Source organism: Acipenser ruthenus, chromosome 6 (assembly GCF_902713425.1).
Source record: "Acipenser ruthenus chromosome 6, fAciRut3.2 maternal haplotype, whole genome shotgun sequence".
NCBI lineage: Eukaryota > Metazoa > Chordata > Actinopteri > Acipenseriformes > Acipenseridae > Acipenser > Acipenser ruthenus.
The window spans coordinates 80,709,406-80,736,372 of record NC_081194.1 but is presented as its reverse complement, the minus strand read 5'-3'; the positions used below and the strand labels follow the sequence as shown (position 1 = coordinate 80,736,372).

The following is a 26,967-nucleotide window of genomic DNA, read 5'->3' as shown; positions in this document are numbered from 1 at the left end:
GCATGTACCACTTGCGCATAGCTGCAAAACACTCCTTAGAAAGTGAAAAATGTACCTCCTTTCCACATTAGCGAAACACCCGTCAGTTCACAATTGATTGTACATGTACTAGTCATATTTTGGTACGCGTACCACTTTCTGACAATGCACCACATTTTAACACTACACCGGTAGGGATATTACTGGTACAAACGCAGTTGACTGTTTTGCTGTACAAAACATTTATACAATTATTAACTACTTCCCCCTCCTCAAAACTTAGTGGCAATCGCCGGCCCTTTTCATGTGAAACTACTGGTAGCAGTCTTGGGGGTTCTTACTGGCAGTATAACTTGCAAAAAGGCCGCCGAGTACATGTATTATTATTATTATTATATTATTATTATTTATTTTACTGGATCTAACAAACCATATGATTTGTTTAGAATAAATTAATTGTTTACAAAAGCGACTGGTATTTACATAATTGTATTTGTACCCAAAGCCACTAAAGCAAAAAACCCTAGCTACAAAGAATTAATTAATTAATAAATACGTCATTATATATTAATACTGTCACTAGTGGGTGTTCGAAGAAAACAAACATTGTATGCAGTTACGTTAACCCTCGTAGCCATTGGATTTCCTTGGACACATGAATCAATCTGTATAGACAGTGGACATGCTAGTAGTATTCTAAACGTTACAGCAATAAAGCGCTGGCACTTTTATTTATTTATTTATTTACTTACTTGCACTGAGCAAAACATGCGGCCTGTTTTTCTTCCCTGCAGTTTTTACACACACACAAGACCAAAACAAACTCCTCTTACCTTCTCCTCTAAGCAATGCACAACAATAGATGCGTACTTCCGACTCAGCCAGCGAAAAAACGCTGGGACTCCCATTTCCAAAAATACAAAAAATACAACACAGATATTAAAAACGTAGATTATTTAAAATGTGTTTAAAAACAGCACACGCAGGCTCTCGCAGCGTGCTTGATTGAAGACTCACGTTACCAGTGACGAACCTCCGGATTGTTTGCAAGCCGTATGGAAATGCATTGTGGGTAATGACACTCTCCACATATGGACAAAGTCCAGGCCGTGATACTGTGAGCGACATCTCCCAGATGTCGAAAACGACGAGTTAATGATTATTATTATTATTAGTAGTAGTAGTAGTAGTAGTATTATGCAAGGCGATTTACAGGTTTATGACACAATAGCATTAATATAATTTGAGAAATTTTAAAATGGCTTCCAGTGACTGATATGATACTAGTTACTAGGCCATTTTGTGGTACCATAATATTCCCAAATGTTGGTAGCCTAATTAGGGTATCATTTTAATGATATACAAGTATTCAGCCCACTTGTAGTCTGAAACGTCCTGATAATTGATTTGTAATCAATTATTCTACCTTTTTAAGTACCTGAAATATATTTTTCTCTTTTTTCTTTTTTCTTATTGATCATTTTGGTACACAGCAGTTTTTCTTTTTCTAAAACTTTATATATATATATATATATATATATATATATATAGATAGATAGATAGATAGATAGATAGATAGATAGATAGGCCTCATTTACAAGGGGGTCCTGTCATACATTAATAATTAATATTTGTGTGGTCCACCCTTAGACAGTAACTACAAATAAACAAAGGAGCAGTTATACAGCAGGTTTCTTGAATGAATCAATATAAAATAGTAATTAATAGTAAATTAAACAATGTTTTAATCCATGATAAGTAATGTCTACTGTTACAATAAAGTTAATGTTCAGCAATGACATCAAACTGACTGTGTATAGTCTGATTATCTAGAAACTAACTATAGAACGTTTGAAAATTAAAATTATAATGGACTGTAAATAAATGCAATCCCCATGTGTCACATTGTCATCAATTAAATAAATAAATGTAATTACGTTTCATTATATACCGTTTGTATATCAAACAAATAGAATGTCATTAATTATGCAACTACAGTATAAATAGGTGAAGCTGGTAAGTTTGCCAAAGGTTTGGAGAAGGCGTTACTAGTAGCAACGTGATGTCAAACAGAGAGCAGCCAGGCGCAGCAAGCTCTGGGAAGGCGTTTCTCTAGAAGCAGCTGTGTGTGACGTCAAACAGAGAGCTGTCAGGAGCAGCAAGAACACGACATTCAATTTAGTTTTTGATCAAGCTAATACTAGTTACTACGCCCAGCAATTGCCACAATAATCAGATGTTGATTGGTCAACAGAATCAGGTGTTAATGTGTTTGTGAAGTGACAGAACCACGTTTGAACATTATGTGATCCTCTGACGTCTAAACGTCTGCTGTATCATGTATCCTAGGATACAGTGTAGGGCTGCTTACAATGTTGGAGTCAAAATAAAACAGCATTTTAATCAAAATATTGTGTATTTTAGAAAATTATACTGTGAAAATATTGAATTTTTTCTGTAAAATTGGGAATAAACCGGAAACGCGAAGCACTAGATATAACACATGTTGGGATACCAGGGAAAAGCACATTGCAATAATAAATCTCAGATGAAACAAAGGTACGCGTTAGCAATCGATCTCAGATATATCGCAGGGTCTCATTTTAGCTGTGATATAAGGTCCCGTCCCTTAAGTGAATTAACATTTATAGTTGGTTCTAAGAATCACATAACATAACACAGCTGTTTTATCAGAATTCAACATTCTGAGAAATTCAACACGATGTCAATAGGTTATGGAATATTATTGGCCCATGATGCTAACACCCCCCTCAAATAGTTTGCCCACACTCTCCCCTCCAGAAGTCTGCAATTGGGCTTTCTCTGAGAGAGGGGGAGAGAGTGAAAGTTGTGCTGAGATGAAAATGGACAAACTGCCACAGGGTCATTTGTTTTATGTGGGAGGTGCTCCCTGTAAGTACAAGGTCATTGAGCCTCCACTTCTGTGGTCTTCACTCTAAGCACACATGGGAATTGGAGTCCATGCCTGCAATTTATTCTCATCTGACAAGTATCAGTCACATTGAATGCTGTAGGCACCCATCTACCCATGTGTCCACATCACAGCAAGCACATGTGAAGCAGATTGTAGATGCATGGAGATTCATTGAACTCTAGTTGGACGGTCACTTGAAGCTTTGTTGAGGCACACTGCTGAAGCTTGAATTGCACAGGTCGGTACAGTGAATGGACTACACTGCCATCAGTCAACATCTCTCAACAAGCATTACGAGTCATCACTTACAGACCTCCACGTTTGCAGATAAAAAGGAGATGATGACTTTTTAAATACTATTACTGTTACTAGAACATGTTGGTTTTGACTCGTTGACACCAAACCAATGTTGAAAGTATTGAACAGTTGAACGTAGGCTCAAGTTTAAAAATAAATCATGTTTGCTGCGTTGTTATATATTAGTACAATATCCCTCGGCACTCACAGAGCTATCTACAGTGCACGAGTATCTATTGACATGCTCCTTAACACAGATATTATTTGAGGGAGCTTTTTATCAAACTCAAAATTATCCAGACACATTCACCTTCCATGTTAGGTCAAGGCTTACCGCAGCCATTCATGGTAATGAGTGTGAAGTCCTTCTACTTGATAAGGTTTAGGCACACAAGTCATTTAAAAGCTGACTAATGGGATGCTGATACACACCACACTCAATGTTTGTGCTTTTATAATGTTACAGAAGCGTGTTTTTATTATCGATAGGATCTAAACGTTAAATATGGAATAGGAATGGCAAAAGGATCTTTGAATTACAATGGACACCTCTCTAACAGCATCTTTACAATGTGGAGAGGCAATTAAAAAGCATAATGTTAGCCTACATAGCTTAAACTACTGAACACGCCAAGGCAACCATTCTCTTCTTAAAGGCTATACAACATAAGATAAAGCTACTAAAACACTATTCACGAGGAAAATTTGAAAACCTGATTGTGGTTTAAAAGCACATTATTTAGATAGTTTATAGATATCAGTACGCTACATACCAGTCTTTGTATGTATTTTTTTTTTTTACTGGAGCAGGAAACTGCCAAGTCTCAAAAAACATACTCAACATACATAGAAAATATGAGCTCAAATGGCAAACTAATGATAGATATACACATATGGCATAGCTCTATTAACATGTAACTAAACTTCAGCAAATGGTTATTTTGCATATTAAGTAAATACTTATTTATGACACTCAAAAGTGCTACCAAAATGTCTTATAATAGGGTGTGTGCGCTTGAGTACATGTGTTGTGAGCATGCTGGAGGCTTGTTTTGCAATCAAGTGAGGGTTCTGAGAAGTGAACAGGGGATGTGGAATACGAAAATAGGCAAATGTGAACACGTTGGGTACAAATAAAGCACAGTTAGTCTGATGTTAGGAAGAGAAAAAGAAGACTGCTGCACTGCATCTCCGGAATTGTTAAACATACCTTTCTGTATTGCTTGCTGTTTAGTTATGTTTGTTAAATTTAACCTGTTGCAGTGAGTGGATTCATTGGGTTCAATCCACAAAATAACACTCACTTCCTGTAGGTGAGGCATTTAACACACACATTATTTTCTGTGACCTTAGTTTACATGACCTGATATAAAGTGTATTATGAGTCCAGCGACTCATAATAGTTCTGCTGCGTTGTTTTCCTAAATGATCTGGCTTGTCAGATGGGCCAAAAATGGACATTATTCTTTAAAATCAAAATGGTTTGTTTAGGTGATGAAAATGTGGCTTTGCACAGGACTGTCACCAAATGACATATTTTTTTGAAGGATACCCATATGGAACTAGACACTGAGAATTATAGAATACACCTGTGTAACAAGTTGGTAGTCAAGGACATTTTGCCCAAGAAGCATGAATCTCACATAGACACATTATAGACATACTTATATTACATAAAACATACAGGCACCCCATGACAGAAGATGCTCAGTTAATTATATTGCATCCATGTTGGTAGTCTAAGATGCCATAGCATTACAAGGTGTCTATATTTGACTCTTAGCCTCCTATATAAATTGCAGATTGTATTTCACTATAACCTTGCGCTTGTTACGGGATTATGAGGACCCTGTGAAGTCCTGCATTGGTTTATAACAGAATTTCAGTTTAATTAGCTGTAGAGTATGCATTTATTTAATTTTTTTATCATTGTGAACTGAAAAACATTAAACCACATAAAAAACATACTAATCCATTGAGAGGGCTACATTGAAACACTGTGTTATTAAACTTATCATCTAGTATTATAGTGTGTGTTTTGTTTCTTACATCTGGATGGTTTTTAGATGGAAGGCTTACGTTTAAGGTGCAATAAGCAGCGTGTGTGGAGTAGTGGTTAGGGCTCTGGACTCTTGACCGGAGGGTTGTGGGTTCAATCCCCAGTGGGGGACACTGCTGTTGTACCCTTGAGCAAGGTACTTTACCTAGATTGCTCCAGTAAAAACCCAACTGTATAAATGGGTAATTGTATGTAAAAATAATGTGATATCTGTATAATGTGAAATAATGTATAATGTGATATCTTGTAACAATTGTAAGTCGCCCTGGATAAGGGCGTCTGCTAAGAAATAAATAATAATAATAATAATAAGTATATAGTAGAAATAAATCAATAAAATAATAAATCATAGATATTAACCACAAAGACAACAATTTTTGGTTTCTGTATTGCAGAAAAAAAGGGAAGTCAGAATTGTGCATTTAATTAATTAAAACATGGAAAATGTTACAGTAATTTGCATTTGAAATTCACAGAGAATTGATTAAAATTGTAATCTGAACAAATATATCCCTTTGTAATTGCCGGACATAAAACTATCTTTCTTCTCATGAGACTTGAGTCAATGTTAGTCATAAAAATCATCAAAATCATCATCATATGTGCTGTGAGTTTGGGGGCGCAAAGCAGCTTCAATGTCAGAGTTGCTGTCGTCAGACTCACCCCAGAATGCTGTGGACAAAGCAAAAGACAAACCTCATTAAGAATTGTGTCATAAGGCCCTCTTTGATCTTCAAAGTATGCATGTATAAAATAAACCAGAAACTGCACTATATCTCAGGGATTAACAAAGGTCTATCACACACAAAATAACTGGAGATTAGGACTATATGGTATTAATTACACACAAAAAAAACAATGTTCTTTTTTGAAGACTCCTATTCCACAATGCAGCAATTCTAGAAGATTTACAGTACTTTACAACTATGAATATGCAACTAGAAATTTGGGGCCCTATTTAGCAAATATGTGTGCAGCAGCTAGCGCCAGAAGTCAGGTCTCATGCGTGGGCTAACCTAATGCATATCAAATAGCCAATCAAAGCACAGTGGGGGGAGTAATCAAGAGTTTTCCTTAAGTTAGGCGTGTATAGCTCACCTTTGAACCGTGGGCATCGTCTCTGCCTTTATTATAAATGCTTTCATTTGTGTCTTAAACAACAAGTCTGCATTTTTTTTTGTATTGGTCCGCATGTGTACCTGTGTACCAGTTATGTGAACCTGTCTATAAGGCTTTGTCTGACCTGCCTGGCACTTGCAGCATCTGCATCTTCCAACACTGGGGCTTCGAGTTCAGCATCTGCTTCCCTCAAACCCTGTAAATTCAACATCCATTATGGAGAGCTATGTTGTGTAAAACATAACAAGCCAGGATGATATTGCTAACCTTCTGAGGAGTGTACTGTAGTGTTCTGCCACAGACATCCAAACATCGGAATCACATTTTGAGGATTCCAAATGTTCGCTCAATTACAGTACAAGCACATTTAAAGGTACGGTTACACCTCTGTTCGACAGGGGTTGTGGTGTTGAGCAGCAGTCAGTAGCCACTGCTTCACTGGATACTCATTGTCCCCTATCAGCCAGCCTCTCAGACTGTCATCGCACTGAAACGCAGCTGCCACCTGCGAATTAGTGAGGGTAAACAAGTCATGAGCTGAGCAATGATAGTTTGCATGCACATTTGTGATGCAGTTGTTGGCATCACAAATCACACACTACTTGCACGTTGACAGAATAGATCCCCTTACGATTTACGTAGAGGTGCCTATTCTGTGTTGGTGCGCGTACTTTAGTGCTACAAGCAAACAGTGTGCTCTCCGCATGTCTCCTTCCAGGACAGCCTGAAGCAGCTGACAGATGCCAGTGATTGTTTGTCTGTTGAGACGAAATTGCTGCATACATTGTGTGTCAGACAGGCTCAGAAAAGACAGATGACTTGGGGACGTCTCCTCCTCCTCCTCTCTTTGTATGACCATGAAGAAATTATTTATTTATTTATTTATTTATTAGCAGACACCCTTATCCAGAGCGACTTACAACTGTTACAAAATAACAGTACAAAGTATCACATTAATCCAGTGCGTACTCCATATTTCTTTTTTTCTCTCTCTTTTCTTTACCTGCTTCCCTGGTAGTTTCACCGGTATTTATAGTTGATCATGTAATTTGCGCACGCAGTTTAGACCTGGTTTTCACATGTCAACTGAAACGCACACGCTAACGCTGTTGATGGTTTGCTAAATCGCTACCTTTGTATGTAAATGAGGACACTCCCCTAAAGTTCAGCCCCTGTCCAGCGCTAACGCTGACTTGCCAAGTGGGCACTAAAACACGGTTGCTAAATCACATATGTGGGCAAAGCCTGTTTGCCCACACGTGCACCTCAATCTGGTGCGCTAACTGTTTCCAAAAGTGTTTTGCGATTGCTTTAGGGTTTTGTGAACGTTGCTAAATAGGGCCCTAGGTGTTTTTGTTTGTGAGGGGGTGAACATTTTGGGAGAATTTTTTTTATTTATTGAACTTACCCTTAGATTTTACAGTTGAAACCATTCTCTTCAAGGCTTTGTTCCTAAGGTTAATAGTAAAAAAAAAAAAAAAACAACAAAAAAAAAACATGTTACAAAATAGTACAGGCAAATACCCCTTCCAACCTAAACACACTGTGAGAATAATTTCTGTTTACAAAACTGATATTGTCTTACCAACATCAGTTTATGGAAAACATGTATGCTCTAAAAATGTATGTTTAAAATGTAAAAGTGGTGGGAACTACCATGAAATAAAACTCATTGTCCTATTTGACAGATAATGCCAGTGCTATTACCAAAACCTTCCAACAAACACACACGCACGCACACACTGCAGCACAGCAAAAACAACTGTGGGCTGACTCATGGACTAGTATTGGATATCGTGGCTAATACTTTTTTCTTAGAATGTAGTGATTCACAAATAATTGTGAGGGAAATAGATTTACATGTAAAAGTCCTTTATATGCAGACATAAAAGCAAGAAACTCCATTGACTTCCATTGTAATGGTACTAAGGACTTCCACAAGGCTCTCATTATTCACGAGTGTACCAAGAGCAGAGTTGCTGGGTTCCCATAGCACCAGTGATATCGCTATGTAAATACATGACCCCCAAGCAGGCTCTGATCTGCCTCGATGCATATGCAACAGTATGCTCTACTTGAAATGCTGCTTCTTCAATTTCCATCAGCACAAGACCTTCTGTAACAATCAGAACACTTCCGAACGATCTTATATCAATGTGCCTTTTTTCCTGCCATGTTTTAGTGCCCTATAATACGTACTGAGAGAAAATGACAAGAGATAAAGAAGGCAGCAGATAGGGAGTGTGGAGGTCTTCACACAACAGGAATGCACTGAAATCCTTCATTAGGGGGCTGGTTTGATCAACCTGTATTACTATTATTATTATTATTTATTTCTTAGCAGACGCCCTTATCCAGGGCGACTTACAATTGTTACAAGATATCACATTATACATTATTTCACATTATACAGATATTACATTATTTTACATACAATTACCCATATATACAGTTGTTTTTTTTTTTTTTTTTTACTGGAGCAATCTAGGTAAAGTACCTTGCTCAAGGGTACAACAGCAGTGTCCCCCCACTCGGGATTGAACCCACAACCCTCCGGTCCAGAGTCCAGAGCCCTAACCACTACTCCACACTGCTGCCCCATCCTATCCTACTGGGATGAGCCACAGATGGATTTTATTGGCACATTTTACAGAAATGGAGAATCCCCTTGGATTTGATATTAAAAAAAAAAAAAGTGTTTATGAAATGCAGGGGAATTCACAGGTGATGTAAAATGTCCCAATCTAATCCTAAAATCAACCTCCAAGTAAAGATATGGTTCAGTTGTAATATTTTCACCCAAGTTGTTCTTTTAAGGCAGATACGTAGTTAGATGGATCACAAACACTACATCCAGCAATATCATTGGTGCAGGTAAATACATTTATATCATAAAAGTAGACAAAGTCATTGTTTCCTTTTCAAACTTGGGTGGGCTTTGCCATTTTTCATTTTCTTCCTAATTCATTCAATTTTTGGAATAAGTAAAATACAGATTTTTGTGAGTAAAGGCCTTTGCACACTGGATCCGATAACGCATCCAAATTTAACGTGCGTCGAAACAGAAAAAAAACCATGTGCATTCCCTATTGCAGCTTGCACACTGAGTCTGTAATTGTAAAAAAACGATCATGTGCATTCCCTATTGCAGCTTGCACACTGAGTCTGTAATTGTAAAAAAACAATCATGTGCATTCCCTATTGCAGCTTGCACACTGAGTCTGTAATTGTAAAAAAACGATCATGTGCATTCCCTATTGCAGCTTGCACACTGAGTCTGTAATTGTAAAAAAACAATCATGTGCATTCCCTATTGCAGCTTGCACACTGAGTCCGGAAATTGTAAAAAAACGATCATGTGCATTCCCTATTGCAGCTTGCACACTGAGTCCGGAATTGTCGTATGATAGCGATGCGTCAATTTTGGAATCGAAACAAGTTTGATTTGATCCGATTTGACGTGCATTAAAAAAATACATTGCCCAATGAAAAACAACTGGGAAGACATGTGGATTCTTGTAGTTCCCTGAACAAAATGGAAAATCTAATTGTGTGTGTCGCCAAACAAAAATGACTTCATGATAAATCCAACAAAGATTACACAGACTTTGAAAAAAAAAGAAAACATATGGAAAGTCATTGCCGTGGACACATATCAGAGAAAAAGCGTGACAGGGCAAAAGCGGTCAGGGCTTAACAGTCAGAAAAGAGGGGCAGTACATGAAAGTGATGGAAAGTATTTTCGGTAGCTCATTGCTAGCTTCCCAACTTTTAGATATAAATTTATTACAGGAGCAAGTATTTGAAAAATTAAATATTGGTCATATGGTTCCTGATGCTATGACAACCGTGTTGTGTAATTTCATATTTTTTTTTTTTTTTATGTATTGCATAACAACATTATTGTAGCCTAGTAGAAACGTAACAATTAGCAAACATTTCCATCAGCGTTTGCTTATTAAGTTTATATTACATTTACATTTTTTGTGTTCAAAGTTATGTAAGAATTAACAGAATTGTATTTATTTTTTATTAAAATACTGAAACTAGGTATTTTTACAACAAAGCCTCCATTGCACATCAGTGCTCTGAAGTACTATATTAACACATCAAATGTGCAATGGATTGACGGATGACTTTTTCGGATGACGGACTCTAAATGACGGAACGGATCCAGTGTGCAAAGGCTTTAATGCTTCCTACAAGTGCAGTATCCCCAAATCTTATGTACTTACCTGTAGTTTTTTATTTTAAAATGTAGGTTGAAATGTTTATGAAGCCAACAGCAGTCAGTTATAAAAGAAGACACCACCAGTCAGCTGTTTAAATAGCTTTGGAGTTAACACTTTGTAAACAGGGCCCAATATTGGATGTAAAAAGTGTGTCCCTGAACCTCTCATGATCTCAACATGGCAGCCTTATTAGTCAAAGTCAATGAAGTCAGGTTGGTCTATTCAATTAATCTAAACAGAGGTGGATCTAAATGGTTTAAATCATTAACAGAAGGGGACTTTGAGAAAAAACAACATCTCTAACACTATGGGGCAGGTGTTGTGCCTGTTGCAATAGTCGCAAACAAGTTGCCAATGAGTCGGAAGTCTTTAGTGAAATGTACTAGACAATCGCAATGCTATTTGCGACTTTTTAGGGAATGCTTTCCGGCAGCAGTTTCTGTTTGCAGTTCAAGCGTAGATGAATATGTAATAAATATCCATAAACACATAAATTCTCAAAAAGGGGGCGGAGATAGTGGGCATGAAGGTTCTCAAATATTATAATGAGATGTATGAAAGCTGCAGGCAATTGCGACACTTACAATTGCATCAGTTTGTTAAGAACTTTTGAAAGCACATTTTAAACAGTCGCAATTGTTGCTGGCATTTCCCAGTCTGCTTTTTCTTGTGCGTTGCCAGTTGTGCTCAATGCATTTTTGAGGCGACAGCCAAGTACCTATTTTTCCCTAAAAGCAGGGTGTACTTACAAGCCTTGAAAACAAATTTCTATGACATTTCTGGTTTCCCCAACGTGTTGGCAGCAATAGACTGCACACATGTGCTGCTAACCCCTCCAGCTCATTCTGAGCATCTGTATAGGAATAGGAAACACACCTATTCTATTAATGTGCAGATGGTTTGTAATTGTGCACAATTTAGCATTGCACCCCTGACTAACTAAAATAAAAACGGACAGTATACATGTGGCTTATAGGCTACTAATGATAATACGAATTAGTGGTATTATGCAAAATTTGTTGCTGGTCCTTTGAAATTTGTATTTATGAGAATTGACTGTCCTCTTGTAAGTATCATAACTTGTCAATGCGGCACCATGATCTATTTTGTGTTAACTGTCTAGGCTGCCAAGTTAATAATAGTAATACTTAATGTGTACAATGCAGCAGCATGCTTTATTTTGTGTTACCATACAGGCAGCCTACAGGCTAAAGTAAAAAGAAAGTGCACTAGGTGTTCATTTGATTTTATTACTGCACTGTATAGGCGTACTGTACATATTTATATTTTTACATAATGCAAGTATAGCCTACCCAAAACACCTTGGTGTTATTTCAGCGCAATGATTTAAACATTTAAAATACATTGAGCACACGAAATGTATGTGTGTGCGATTGCATTGACATTTTTTAAAACCCAGCATCTAATGTGGAACAAACATATCTGGTTTAGCAAGGGGCTACTGTATGATTATGAAAAGCTTTTTGATAGAAACACATTTTTTATTTGGGGGTGAAGGTGGGGGCCCCACTATAGAATCTGATGGGATTCAACATTATATACAGTACTGTGCAAAAGTTTTAGGCAGGTGTGAAAAAATGCTGTAAAGTAAGAATGCTTTCAAAAATAGACATGTTAATAGATTATATTTATCAATTAACTAAATGCAAAGTGAGTGAACAGAAGAAAAATCTAAATCAAATCCATATTTGGTGTGACCACCCTTTGCCTTCAAAACAGCATCAATTCTTCTAGGTACACTTGCACAAAGTCAGGGATTTTGTAGGCATATAGTCAGGTGTATGATTAAACAATTATACCAAACAGGTGCTAATGATCATCAATTCAATATGTAGGTTGAAACACAATCATTAACTGAAACAGAAACAGCTGTGTAGGAGGAATACAACTGGGTGAGGAACAGCCAAACTCAGCTAACAAGGTGAGGTTGCTGAAGACAGTTTACTGTCAAAAGTCATACACCATGGCAAGACTGAGCACAGCAATAAGACACAAGGTATTTATACTGCATCAGCAAGGTCTCTCCCAGGCAGAAATTTCAAGGCAGACAGGGGTTTCCAGATGTGCTGTCCAAGCTGTTTTGAAGAAGCACAAAGAAACGGGCAACGTTGAGGACCGTAGACGCAGTGGTCGGCCAAGGAAACTTACTGCAGCAGATGAAAGACACATCATGCTTACTTCCCTTCACAATCGGAAGATGTCCAGCAGTGCCATCAGCTCAGAATTGGCAGAAAACAGTGGGACCCTGGTACACCCATCTACTGTCCGGAGAAGTCTGGTCAGAAGTGGCCTTCGTGGAAGACTTGCGGCCAAAAAGCCATACCTCCAACGTGGAAACAAGGCCAAGCGACTCAACTATGCACGAAAACACAGGAACTGGGGTGCAGAAAAATGGCAGCAGGTGCTCTGGACTGATGAGTCAAAATTTGAAATATTTGGCTGTAGCAGAAGGCAGTTTGTTCGCCGAAGGGCTGGAGAGCGCTACACGAATGAGTGTCTGCAGGCAACAGTGAAGCATGGTGGAGGTTCCTTGCAAGTTTGGGGCTGCATTTCTGCAAATGGAGTTGGGGATTTGGTCAGAATTAATGGTCTCCTCAATGCTGAGAAGTACAGGAAGATACTTATCCATCATGCAATACCATCAGGGAGGCATCTGATTGGCCCCAAATTTATTCTGCAGCATGACAACGACCCCAAACATACAGCGAAACTCATTAAGAACTATCTTCAGCGTAAAGAAGAACAAGGAGTCCTGGAAGTGATGGTATGGCCCCCACAGAGCCCTGATCTCAACATCATCGAGTCTGAAGAGAGAGAAGCAACTGAGGCTGCCTAAATCCACAGAAGAACTGTGGTTAGTTCTCCAAGATGTTTGGGCCAACCTACCTGCCGAGTTCCTTCAAAAACTGTGTGCAAGTGTACCTAGAAGAATTGATGCTGTTTTGAAGGCAAAGGGTGGTCACACCAAATATTGATTTGATGTAGATTTTTCTTCTGTTCACTCACTTTGCATTTTGTTAATTGATAAATATAAACTATTAACATGTCTATTTTTGAAAGCATTCTTACTTTACAGCATTTTTTCACACCTGCCTAAAACTTTTGCACAGTACTGTGTATATATATATATAAATAAAGTATTGAAATAGGTAAAATTAAGACAGAGCAGAATGCATTGTACAGAATGCATTGTACAGATGATGTTTACATTTAACAAAAACAATGTTATTTTGATTCTTGCACCCTTGCATGTATAGACGTTATCCTTCGGGCACCCTCTGCTGCAGCAAAGCACAGCTCAACTGCAGCTATTTATTTGAACAACGTCGCACGACTCTTGCAATAGAGATCTGCTAAGATGACGCAACAAATAATTAAACGAGTATATTGCGGCTCTTTGCATTAACAAATTTTCTCTTTGTACATACGACAAAATGTTTACTTTGCTAAGTGTCGCAACAAAAATGCAAATGTTTGCGCTGTGCCTGGCCCATCTTAGTACACCTAACCCTATGCCTCTTAAGAAGCAGCAGTGGAGAATTATATTTAAAATAAAGCCTCAAGCTTAATTCCTACACAGCCAAGAACAGTACAAATAAGTAGCAGGTTTCAGGGAGCAGAGCACAACAGTCAAAGTACGAAGAGCCAACTTTTATATATACTGCCATCATTTTGTAGGTCTCAGATTTTCCTATACGATATACACACACACTATGGTAAAGCTGAATTCAATTTGGGACCTATGCAGATGACATTTACAAAGTGTTTGTTTCTTCAAAATTAGTGACCATGTATACTTAAGAGGATAATACTGTAGTTTATTTGTTCATAGTTAATAAATTAGTTCAAACTCACCCAGCATAAAACAAAATAGAATTCTCTGGTGTATTACTTTGGCTGGTCGGTATGTACATGTATCTAAAATGATACCAGAATGTTAGGATTGTTCTTAATATTCATAAATTCAAAGTGCCACTTAAAAGTCCTCTGTTTTCTGTCACGACACAGAAAAGGCAAGGTTCCTTTTAGGTATTATTAGCCTACTGCTTTCATTTTATATAGTACTAGCTGAAGTACCTGGCGTTGCCTGGGGAAATTCAGTATTTCAATATTTCATGCATGACAAATTGGGGATTGGTTATGGTTTCCTATAAGTTACCGATCTTGGGTGTCGCACAATGCGCTCAGACCCCTTTCCCTTTCTTAACTATTTTTTTGTTTGTTTTTTTTGCCATTTTTAATTTTTTTTTTAAATTTTTGTTCTTTTTCTTTATTTATTTTTTTGGTTTTGTGGGTTTCTTTAATTTGAGATACACGACTACTGTAGTGATCCAGCAATTAACACTTGAATGTATTTGTATTTGTATTTGCTTGCGATTGTAAGTCGCCCTGGATAAGGGCGTCTGCTAAGAAATAAATAATAATAATAATAATAATAATAATGGGGTTACTAAATAAAGTACCCCGGGGGTCAAAAGACTGGATTCAAACACAGCTCTGGACCTTCCCCTGGATGAAAGAGGAGGCCGTGCACAGTTTGGCTGCACTGGTTCCTGCGGGGTCCGAATGCATAAAGGAACAGACAGACAGACAAACTTTCTTCTTTATATATTAAGATAACCATGTTAGTGACCATTAAAACAAGTTCTATAATGCACCAATCCATGTTTGTGAACAGATACATTATTTTAAAGAAATGCCCAAGAGTATACGGTAGACTTGCCCTAATCCCAACCACTTGGTGAGCTGTTCTGATTGTCCTGTAATTTGTACCATACTTAAAAGTTAGTCTTTGTTTTATTTGACACTCTCCCAACTAAAATTTAAATCAATGCTGCTATCAGCATACATTTCATTATGATAGCATAGCCTGCATTAAAGGTGTGCTCAGAATACAGGGTCTATACTGTACGCTACTAAATACTTAACAAATATTCAGCTGTAAAAAGAAAAAAAAAATCTTATTTGAAATCTTGCAATGTGAGACATTACCCACTTTCTTACAGCTGTAACTTCAGATAAGTATCCACTGACTTCCTGCCCTAATAGACCCTTGTGGACCTGGGATTTGATTGGGTTCAAAATAAGTACAATTATCCAGCTATCAGATCAGCAGCAGATCAGGCTTCACAGTCTGAACAGCGGCTCCAGTGCTGGTACATGCTACGTGTGCTGTGCAAAGAAAAGTCTTTATTAATTGCAGCTATTGATCGGTAATCAGGAACCGTTAACTGGGGCACTTTGAGTGGCAGTTTAACTGTCATTACATGGGATGTACAATGAAGAAAAACACAAGATGCCAAAATGAACAGAGGGATGAACAGTAAATAAAATGTCATTTTAACTAACCCTTCACAAGCACTTTATAGGCTACGCTGTACCAGGTAATACAAATGCATTTCTGTTTTGTGTCTGGAACATGATGATATCACTTGATGCACTTCAGTTACAGACAGGGCTGATTTGAAGATTCTGATATTACCATAGAAAGCTGGGAATGGATTTGGCCCTTCGTACCTAATGCCCTGTTTCCAAAAGCACTTATCTGTATTTCTTTTGCCTGTTTCACCAATATATAATTTGGGACAATGATATGAATATGTTAAATATTCATTGCTACCTGTATATAATTTGGAAACATTTTTCAGAGCTGAAATGTGCTGCCGACATTCTCAGTTAAAATGTGTTTGTGTAATCATTTCGATATGTCTTTGCTAAAGGTTGTTATTTTTATTATTTATATTGTATTCAAGAAAGTCAGGTTAAGAAAAAATTGTAAAGTGGGTTAAATACTGTTTGCATAAATAAATATGTACAGCTATGGCCACAAGTTTTGCATCACAAAGTGGAATGAAGCCTGCTGGATAATGTTACCTTGTTAACATAATGAATTGCACACCGCTGTGTAGTTTTCCATATATTTCTCCCAAAACTGACAACAATAGAAAAATGTAACATTTTGAAATCTAACATTAAATACTGTACTACTATTATGGCTTCTGGTAGACTTTTGCGATTTAATTTTGCAGTTTCTTTGATTACATGATGTTAAATAAAATATCTAAATTATGTTCTGTGGCAGAATAGGGGGAGAAAGAAGAACAATTATAGTCCAAGGAGGGAGCTGCAGGACTACAACCCCCAGAATGCCACGGGAGGGAGCCAGGTTGGGGTTCACCTGGCTCCAGTCTGGAATCATTATCACCTGCAATTAGCAGGCAGGCATTTAAACCAGTAGAAATGTTTGTTCTGGACCGTCTCCAGTCTGTCTGAAGCGAGGATGTCATAATGAAGAAACCTGTGTGGTTGTTAAAGGTACTGTGTGAACCTTTTGTCTTTCGTGTGTGTGTTGTTCACTGTTTTGTGAAACCGATAAACCACGTTGCTGTCTGGTGTTAGGTAGTGGAACTGCAAAAGTTTAGTCAGCGCTCCTGTGTGGAGTTAGGATTTTGTTTTGTTTTGTTTTATTTTATTATAGTAAATAATAAAAGTGCGCATACGCGCTGAAAAATCATAAATCTTGTGTCCGGGTCTGCTGTGTTAAGGGGCAAAATAAAAAAAATAAAAAAAATATATATAAATATATATATATTTTTTTGAACAGCTTGAAAAATTTTTTTAAAAAAAAAAAGACTTTAGGGAGCTTAATAAAACTACAGTGCATGTACACAGGTTTTGTGTAGACTGCTGCTCAGTCATGTTTAAAGGACCAGAAACTCCCAGTCAAAATCTATATAATCCAAGGCCAATCAGAAATGTAAATATAATTCAACAGTGAGATTGTAGTACAAGTCATGTTGTGGGGATGAATGACGTAAAATAACATCTGTAGCATCTTACAGGCAAGGTGAAAGAGTCGTGCCATGTGATTACAGCACAGGTGACACAAGCAACGCATGTGCATTGTGTGTGAAATGTACACAACAATGCACCATATAGTAAAGAACCTAAAACGGTTAAGAATCTATTAAATTAGTACTTACTTAGAACCTCATGTGCAATTAGTGCTGCGATAAAAAAAACATTACCTTATTTTTTATTTACTGTGCCTTTTCCTGAGCCCCTCACACCTACACAGAAATGCTAATAGCATAGCCACTCCAGAACATGCTGTTCGGAAGGTACCAGAGGGCACCCCATTAACTCCTACTCCAGTCCCAGTTATGGTCCAAAGCAAAATGATCTGATACTGTTTTCAAATACTCAGATATCAGAGGCATGTTTCACTGCAGTTTCGGGGGGGTGGTGTAGCAGGCAATAGAGCTTGCATCAGGCCTTTCTCTGCTTTCCAAAGTATGAGTGTCCTCTGCTGGCCTTGTGTTATATCTGCAGCTGAAAATGCTCAGCTGCTGCTTTGTATTTAGCCGCAGCAGTTTCACCACAAAGAAAAGCATTTATTTTATAATCTTGATATTAAAAAACTTACACCAATACCTTTCTATTTTTGTTGTACTTATTTTTCAAAAACAATAAAAAACTTTTTTTTTCTAGACCAAGATGACAAACATGAGAATATTTTGTTTTATAAATAAGTACTGTAATAAATAATTTGAATTTAGAAATGTAATAAAAAAAGCATTAATAATACTAATAACTTACAATCGCTTTATTGATTTTATATTATATATATATATATATATATATATATATATATATATATATATATATATATATATATATATATATATATATATATATATAAAAACCAATGCAGCATTAAACACAGATACTGAAACACAATTTACCAAAGAAAATGCTATAGCACCTATTTGGCCAGTAAAATGCTGAAGAGTACTGAAAAAGAGAGCGAGCTTCTCTGGCCACCGACTCTTACTGCTTCAGGCTCCCGAATGCCACACACATCGTTTTCCGTGCCACTTTGTGACAGAGGTCCACAGTGAGTTTATGACACTTTGTCTCCACAAGATTACAGGGCAACGCTTCAGAGCATCCTTTTGTTTGAACAGAATGCCGGAGCCCAAAACTGTCAAGTGAAGGTTTTATGTCAAGCAGGTTTAAAGCATATTCTGTTTAAAGTAAATCGGACATGGAAAAATTGAGATGCCTACAGTAAAATGGGACAATTATTCTTGGACAAGAGGAAGCAGTGGCATGCACCCCCGAACAAAAGGGAACAAGTGGTCTTACATGGAGTGCAGCTGCTTATTGAGACTCACTGCTTCATACATTACGCCTTTCATCCAAACTCAACCACGTGATTTTGCTTTAGAGGATACGGTAGCTGCAAAAGATCTATAATGAATGCATTCTAAATAATAAACAGTTGCAGATCTGCCTGCTTCCCAGTGATTTATAATACAATAAACATCCCACTCTATAAAGTCCAATGCGGCAAAACATTGCACTGGGAAAAAAAAAAAAAAAAAAAAACCCTGAATATGGAAGACCCCAATTCTCTCCTGTCTCCAGTACCATAATAGTGAAATGTGCACATATAAATGTGTTAGGAGTATCTCTTTGCATCTCTTCTAGCCTGCATGCATTTCATCTGTAAAGCTGATTAAGAAGGAGTCATTGCTATGCAATGCAGCACCCAATGCCTTTCTCTTGCTTTTCAGTCGAGTGCAGTGTTTGGCCAATAGGACTGGCCCCCTGCCTCTCATTCTGCATTCATAACATGCAACATTTGCACAATGTATCTCTCAAAGGCTGCTGAATAGAAAGCCTTAATACTCATGTAAACAACTGCAAACCAATTACTTAATGAATCGGGCCCACACATAATGAGGTGCCACACAAAGAGCTATAAATGCATTTTTTTTGCGGCAAAGCCTCTGCTTTAAACTAAAATCCCTCAGCTGTAGTTTAGGCTTAACTGGCACATCATAATTATTGTCTGAGGCACAACAGAGGAAGACATTTTTCTATTTGGGTCCAGATAGGGCTTCTTTTGATGTCACTCATCAGCTCACTGACAAACTAAAGCAAAGAATTAAAAAAAAGAAAGAATGAAACTAGGCTCAGCACACAGCAGTGTTATGTTTATGCTCAAGTACTGGGCTTCGAGACCACTTGTAAAAGCAATAAAGCACAAGAAGTGCCTGCTGCAAGGAGAATGCTTAAATGTAAGCATCTGAAAATTTTCACTTTGTGGCGATCACAAAGGGGAAAAGAGCACCCGAGCTCTCCGTTTTCTGCTCCCCCAAGCTTCTCTACCTGTTTTAAGATGGATTATCTCTTCTCTAGAAGACTGATGTCAAGAGCGTTACCATGTGTTACTCTAGCACTACTCCTGAACAGCTATTACAGCCACCCTTACCACTTACAAATCAAACGTTGTGATGCAGGCCTACGCACTCGTGTCACTACTTTGTGTCAAGATTTGATTTTTATTTTTGGAAAACTACACCCAACATGCATAGGTCAAGGTAAAGATCTGTTACTAATAGTGACATGTAGGCTATGTATCCTATTGTAGACTGCAGCTAAAATCACTGCCGCTTGTTTGGACTATTAGCTGAAGTTAAACTTCAGTATCAAGCGTTGTTAGCGGATGTCATTGGCTCTACATATGCTGATAAGGTATAGATGCCTCAACAGACAGCATTCACAGACCATTCAAATTCAATAAACTCATACCAACAGATGTCGAAAACCATTCTTTGAAAAAGAAAAAGTATCAATTCCATCAAAACAAACAACACAAAAGCATTATTTAAATATCTCGAGTTAAAACTCAGCATTTGGAGCATGAGGGTCCAATGGTCAATGCAGTGCTCCCTGTAGGTCCCAGGCCTAGGCTGACAACTCAGCATGACTCACCGTGCACTCAAGCCTTGATAAATGAGCCACTGGGAATCCCAGTATAGAAATCTCATAATATGACCAATAGGCGGTGGAACATTCCCAACTAAATCTTACAATTTTAATAATACAGAGATGCTTAATTTAAATACTCCAGAGCTGCTTATCTTACCTTGATTGTGGACTTTCTTGACTTAACGATGTACTTGTTTTTGAATCAAGATTTTCTTCTTTGACAGCAGACATGTTTCTTTCATTTTTTATTCCTTTTAAAAAAAAGTGGAAAATATATAATTCTGAGACTTGGAAGCAACAATAAACTGTACTTGACTTTTTTTTTTATTAGATTTTTTTATTACTTTTTTTTATTCACAAAACAAAACACAATACATGAAAATCAGGGAACAATAATAAGGGTGAATTCATAGGATCAACTATTTTACAATTCTGATCCAATCTTTGAGCTGTGTGCCATAACTACAGAGACATTATGCATTGTATTTTCATTAACCTGTTACACAACATAAAAGGTAATACAAAAATAAAAGCTGTTTGGATAGCAAGTACTCTCAGAAACTAACTTGGGTGGTCTCGGCTGGTTTACAGGAAGCTCAATTAGAGGAAATGACAAACGACACATGCCAGTGCATTTCTAATGATGAAATATTCACAGCTAGAGAAATACATCAGGAACCGATTTTCATGAATAGGCAAAGTGGTGGCGCTGGTCACGCACTTTAGGACCATGTAAGGACATTGGTTGTCAGTGGCTCTCGTGTTGATGTTAATTTTGAAAGGGCAAGTGATCACAGAAGACGTGAAATGAACAAAAAGAAAAAGAAAACAGATATGCAGCGCCACATTTGTATTTAACAGTTGCAATAGTACACACTGATTTAATATTTTCTCTCTTAATTAACTGAACACGCAGCTTAATTCATTTAACAATTCAGTTAGCTAAACATATGGTATTGTTACATTAGGAAAACGAACATTATCCATTTCTAGAAAAGCACAATCAATAGCTTAAAAAAAAAACCCAAAACATTACAGCCATTTAAACCTATTTTACATCACACCGATCACCCCTGTTGTTGTGATGCCTGAAGGGTTATGAGAAGAGTGGAGGCTTCAGGAGAGTGGAAAACACGTTGGGTTGAGCTGCTGTTGATCCTAGTTCAGGTTCCAGCATCCTTTTAAAAAATGTTTTAATTTTTTTAATTTTGTATCTTTATGTATGTATGCATGCAAGCTGGCTTGGGAAACCTATTGTTATTGTAAAGATTTTTTTTGTGTGGGGGTGGGAGGGGTTTAAATTTTTTTATTATTGTCGTTTTTTCTCCCAAAATTTTAAACTGCTCCTGCTCACACGCGGTGTAACCAATCAACGTGAAACTTGGCAGGTATCATCCTGCGTAGATTACAGTTCAGATGCAAAAACTGCACTCTTGCGTCAACCAAGATGGCGACCTGACGCATTTTTAAAAAAAAAACTTTCAAAATCTTCTTCTTGGGAACCGGTGAACCGATTGATCTGAAACTTTGCATATGTCATCAGCAACCAAACCCGTTTCAAGTTACTATCAAAATGATGGCTGCCACCAAATTCACCAAAATGCGGCCAAATATCAAACTGCTTCTGTTTGCAAACCATTTAACCAACTAGCACCTAACTTGGTAGGCGTCATCATGGGCACAATTCAAATATAGCAAAATGGTGCTCTTTTGTTAAACAAGACGACGGCCAGACCTACGTTTCGTTCTTAAATTTAAAACCGCTTCAGTTGAAAAATGGCTTATTTGATTAATTCCAAAGTTGACAAGCATCATTCCTGTGTCAATACAAATGACTTTTTCAAAAAATGGTGTTTGTGCGTAAACCAATATGGCCACCTGACACATTTCTTTTAAAAAGCTTTCAAAATCTTCGGTCAAATGTAAAACTAGCTTATAACTCCTTATAAAGTGCACATAGGTTAATGGTTACTATGGAACACATATAGGAAACCATATGTGATCTATCCAAAAATGACCTTGCCTGTGACCTTTGACCTCTCCTTAAGTTAAAATGTAAAAATAGCTTATGTATATATGTTAATGGTTACTATAGAACATAGATAGGAACCCATATATGCTCTATCCAAAAATCACCTCACCTATGACCTTTGACCTCTCTAAGGTCAAATGTAAAACTAGCTTATAACTCCTTACAGTGCACATAGGGTTATTGTTACTATACAACACATTTAGGAACCCATATATGCTCTATTAAAAAATGACTGATCGTGAACTTTGACCTCTCCTTAACGTTAAATGTAAAATTAGCTTATAACTCCTTACAGTGTGTAGATAGGGTCATGGTTACTATGGTGTTTAAAGTTATAAAGCATCGTGAGATAATGAACTAATGCAGTATTTTGAATTGAAACTGCTCCATAAAACTGATCTGTTGCTGACACTTGTGCTGCAATGCTACAGCTTGCCAAAATTTCCAACTGGTACTGAGTTTGGAAGCCGTAAAACTGCCTGGCAATTCTAATTATTATTATTATTATTATTATTATTATTATTATTATTATTATTATTATTATTATTATTATTATTATTATTATTATTATTAATAATAATAATAATAATAATAATAATAATAATAATTACATGAGCGTAGATGTTAAAACTTCATGCTGATTTGAACTCAGTTCTCACCAAGATAAGCACCAACTAAGACGTAGCTTTAGAGTAAACTAATGTGATCCATCTGCATCTCCATCCATTTGCGTTTCCCTCCATCTGATAATGTAGATATCCTTCTGCCTGGTGTTGATGGCTGAAGTGTAATGCTGGCTCCGGGGATCAACCACAGTGCGGTCTCCCCAGTGCATCATTATTATTATTATTATTATTATTATTATTATTATTATTATTATTATTATTATTATTATTATTATTATTAATTGTGCTTCTTTCTTGTTTCTGTGTCTATGACATTCGCTTTTTATAGTTATCTTACTATAAGCGCAGCCGATTGCGTTCTGAAAGAGCATCTTTGATGTGTCTCTTTTGAAATGCAAACGTAACCCTTTGCACGAAAATTGCATTGCGCTGCATTTGCGTTTCAATTACAACTGTCCAGGGTCACAGAAACGAGAAAGAAAAGTGCAATTGAACACCCCATATAATAAACGTACATACATACATACATACATATAAAAACAAATAACGACAACAATAAAAAGACAAAAACAAGCTTAGATTTGAACCCTGATCAATAGCTCCCCTAACTAAGAGATTGTCACTCTCCTAAAACGTCAGCTGTTCTCATAATACACAGATGTTTGGTTGTCTTCCATCACAACAACAGAGGTTACTGATATGGTGATAATCTTATAAAAATATTTTTAAAGGGCTGGAAGGTTTTTTATTTTTTTTTCCCCCCTAAAGCTTTCAATTTTTTTCGTTTATAGAAATGGATAAAGTTTGTTTTCCTAATGTAATAATACCATAATGTTTATCTCACTGTGTATTGCAAAATTAATTAAGCTGCATGTTGTTCAAAAAGTTAATTAAGAGATCATTGATTATAGCAATGTGTACTATTCCAACTGTTAAATATAAATGTGTGGCTGCAGATCTTTTGTGATCACTTGCCCTTTTAAATTACATAATGGACACGGGCTCCACTGACAACCAATGTCCTTGCATGGTCCTAAAGATTTTAACAGCACCAGCGCCCCCACTTTGCCAAGTCATGAAAATCACATAGTGCTTGCACACATAGTAATTAGGCTGACATTTTTCCAAAAAGTAAAAGGCAGTGTTATAAATCACAATAAAACCCTGAATACCAGGCCTGCTGTGATTCAGTATATGCTTGTCTTTCTGATGCACTCAGCTACCAGACTCTAATGCCCTTTAATCAGGGTTCTATTGCTTAAGTAAAACTGACACGTTTCCAAGAAAATCCCTTCTATGTTTAAATACCTGACAGCTCCAGCTCAGAAACATCGTCTTCCTCTTCAGAATGCTGTCCTCTCTGCTGCACAGCAGATTGTTTAAGCAGCTGATATGCTTTTGTCTCTGTTGCAATCACAAAACACAAAAAGGCCCATGGTAAATATTTGTTTAAGGTTTTGGTTTACTAACTTTCCGAACCACTCTATCGGATTAAACAACCTCTAATGATGTTTTACCTTTTTGAGAACTATGTTGCAAGGTAAATCCGTCCTACATGCACATCAGCCTGGTGGATAACACAAGCTAATACACAGACACAGCTAAACCTATTCTTGTATGACTTGCTCTTGAATCAACAGGATGATAGGAGCTACTTGTTACAGAAAAAAACAATAAATATTGCATGCATCTGTATTATACATTATAAATCATGTATAAGATATCACGATTTAAGTAATCTTATCCTGTGTACAGATGTCATCTCATGCCTCTAACTTGCAAACCAGTTCTAAAGAATAATAAGAAAACGTGTTTTAATATAAGTTAAAACGTTGTGTGTAGAGTGCCTCTTATTAGAAGACATATCATTTTGCTGTTTGTGCACCCAGCTTTGCTTTGAGGTCCTCTTGTCCAAACTGCACACGATGAGACTCATCTCAAAACAGGTAACACTTTTAGCTCAAGTATTACAATTTCCTCTTCAAAACTTCCAGTTTGTTTATAAAAACATCATTACATTACTCACACATGACCTTATTATTCTCAGACTGTATTGATTCTAAACTTCTATTTTTCAATAAATGGTTTGTAATATTTTATCCAGCTTTTCAGTGTCAGACTGGTCTTGTCTGTGAGCACTACATTTAAAAGGCTATACACAAGCACGAAAGCTCTTATGGTCGTCTAGAAAAGTTTTTTGTGTGACCAGGCCTTAAGTTATACAGTACTGTACCAACAGGGCTCCTGGCTGGCGGCTGTGTGCTTGTATTATAGAATCTGCCCAGTAACATAGCATCACATTTTATAACCAGACTGAAAACAATTTATTATATATTGCTTTTGATTTAGATGTTATCTGTGGCTATTACTTGTTTTGTTGTACTGCGCCTTGGGATGCCTGCACATGAAAGGCACAGTATAAAGTCAAACGGTAAACTGTGATAGATAAGTTTACATTTCTAACCTTTTGATGATGATTAGTAGTATGGATACTTGTGGTGGGCCTCCGTTTTAGACCATTTGATGTCTGCCTTTATACAACAGTGTTTAGAAGATAATGAGAACAAATGACAGATCTTTTACTTCACTCTGCATCCCAACAATTAAACTACCACATTATGCGGTGCGTATTATCAATTTCATTATGGTTTCACCCCAACTAAAAACATCTACTGTTCCTCCGAGATAATTAGAGAAAAACTCAGCAGCTCTTCAGGAGTCTGACCTTCGATTCACCTTGGACATCCTCTCAGGAAAACACATTTAAAATACACCATTACTCTGCAATGAAAAACCCTTTCCAGTATTTCAGAATAGCAAGGCTTTGCTACGTCTTTTACCTCTAATTGGAACACTTTCTGCCAAGCTCTCTTCCTTGTCGTCCTCTTCACCACTTTGCAGTCCTGTACCAATGAAGATAATGAACTATTACGAAAACCAAACTGACTTGTGCAACAAACTACAGTAAATATATAGATACACAGACACATTATATCTGTGCCAATAATAATACTACTACTAATAATACTAAATAAGGGAAACACCTTTAAAAAGATAGGAAAATTCCACTTATTTATTACAACACCTTCCTGTAAACTACTTTAGAGCACAACAAACATTAATAAACCGTGGCCACAGCAACAGTTTATTTACTAGGGCACCTAAACAAAAATAGGGTCGATTGCAGTGTTTCAAATTTAGTTCACTTGATGTGCCCAACTGGGGGATTAAGTGAGTTTGATCCACTTGCTTGGGCTAACACTAGTACCATTGCTAATCCCAATTACAGCGTACCAAAAGTTGATTAGATTGTTGGGATCATCAGTTAAACTAGATCAAGTTTAATGCTGATTGCAATGTACTAAACCAGACACTTGCGGTGACAAAAGTATCCACATTAAGTGGATTAAGTTAGTCTCAGGTAGTGTGATGGGGTACTCCCCGCCACTGTGCATGTTTTGCATTATTTTGTATTAATATTATTTAAAATGCAGGGCAGTCTGTTTTTGTATTTTAGTAATTATTTAATTCGCTGACAGTCACGCAGATTTATTAAACCTGTGCAAAATGTGATCGAGGGGTTAATAAGATAATTGATAGCTAGTTAATCCCTCGGTCACCACTACAAAAGACCTGCAGCTTTGGCTGAACGGGAAGTGTGTTCTGAGGCGGAACGAGGGTTGGGCGATAAAGCGAAATAAAGTTTAAAGAGAAACTAAAAACCAATAGCAATTGCTACGTGTGCTGGTTTAACACCAGCACGATACTGGTTTGTTCCGTGTCCGTTTGTTTTGTTTTTCTTTTGGCCAAAGTGCCGTTTTCTTTTGAAAGTGTTTTGTTTTGTTCAGTCTTTTTATGTATTAATAAAACTCGCGCCTCAGCGCTTT

At 37.1% G+C, this 26,967-nt stretch overlaps 2 protein-coding genes across 6 annotated transcripts in view; both read right to left on the bottom strand.

The window, feature by feature from the left end:
• Positions 1 to 1,073, bottom strand: part of LOC117410974 (5'-3' exoribonuclease 2-like) — a 44,212-nt gene extending 43,139 nt beyond the window's left edge. Inside the window, exon 1 of one of the 2 annotated variants that reach the window (XM_059025888.1) lies at positions 813 to 1,073. In XM_059025888.1, coding sequence (XP_058881871.1) covers positions 813 to 887 — 75 coding nt within the window. In that variant the 5' untranslated portion in view covers positions 888 to 1,073. The remainder of the gene's footprint in view (positions 1 to 812) is intronic. The other variant, XM_059025887.1, reaches the window with a different exon arrangement.
• A 4,605-nt stretch (positions 1,074 to 5,678) lies between these two features.
• Positions 5,679 to 26,967, bottom strand: part of kiz (kizuna centrosomal protein) — a 55,624-nt gene continuing 34,335 nt past the window's right edge. For all 4 annotated transcript variants that reach the window (XM_034019019.3, XM_034019020.3, XM_059025884.1 and 1 more), the window contains 5 exons: positions 25,921 to 25,983; positions 24,389 to 24,484; positions 20,580 to 20,673; positions 7,798 to 7,841; positions 5,679 to 5,942 (listed from right to left, as the gene is read on the bottom strand). In XM_034019019.3, the coding sequence (XP_033874910.3) occupies positions 5,839 to 5,942; positions 7,798 to 7,841; positions 20,580 to 20,673; positions 24,389 to 24,484; positions 25,921 to 25,983 (401 nt within the window). In that variant the 3' untranslated portion in view covers positions 5,679 to 5,838. The remainder of the gene's footprint in view (positions 5,943 to 7,797; positions 7,842 to 20,579; positions 20,674 to 24,388; positions 24,485 to 25,920; positions 25,984 to 26,967) is intronic.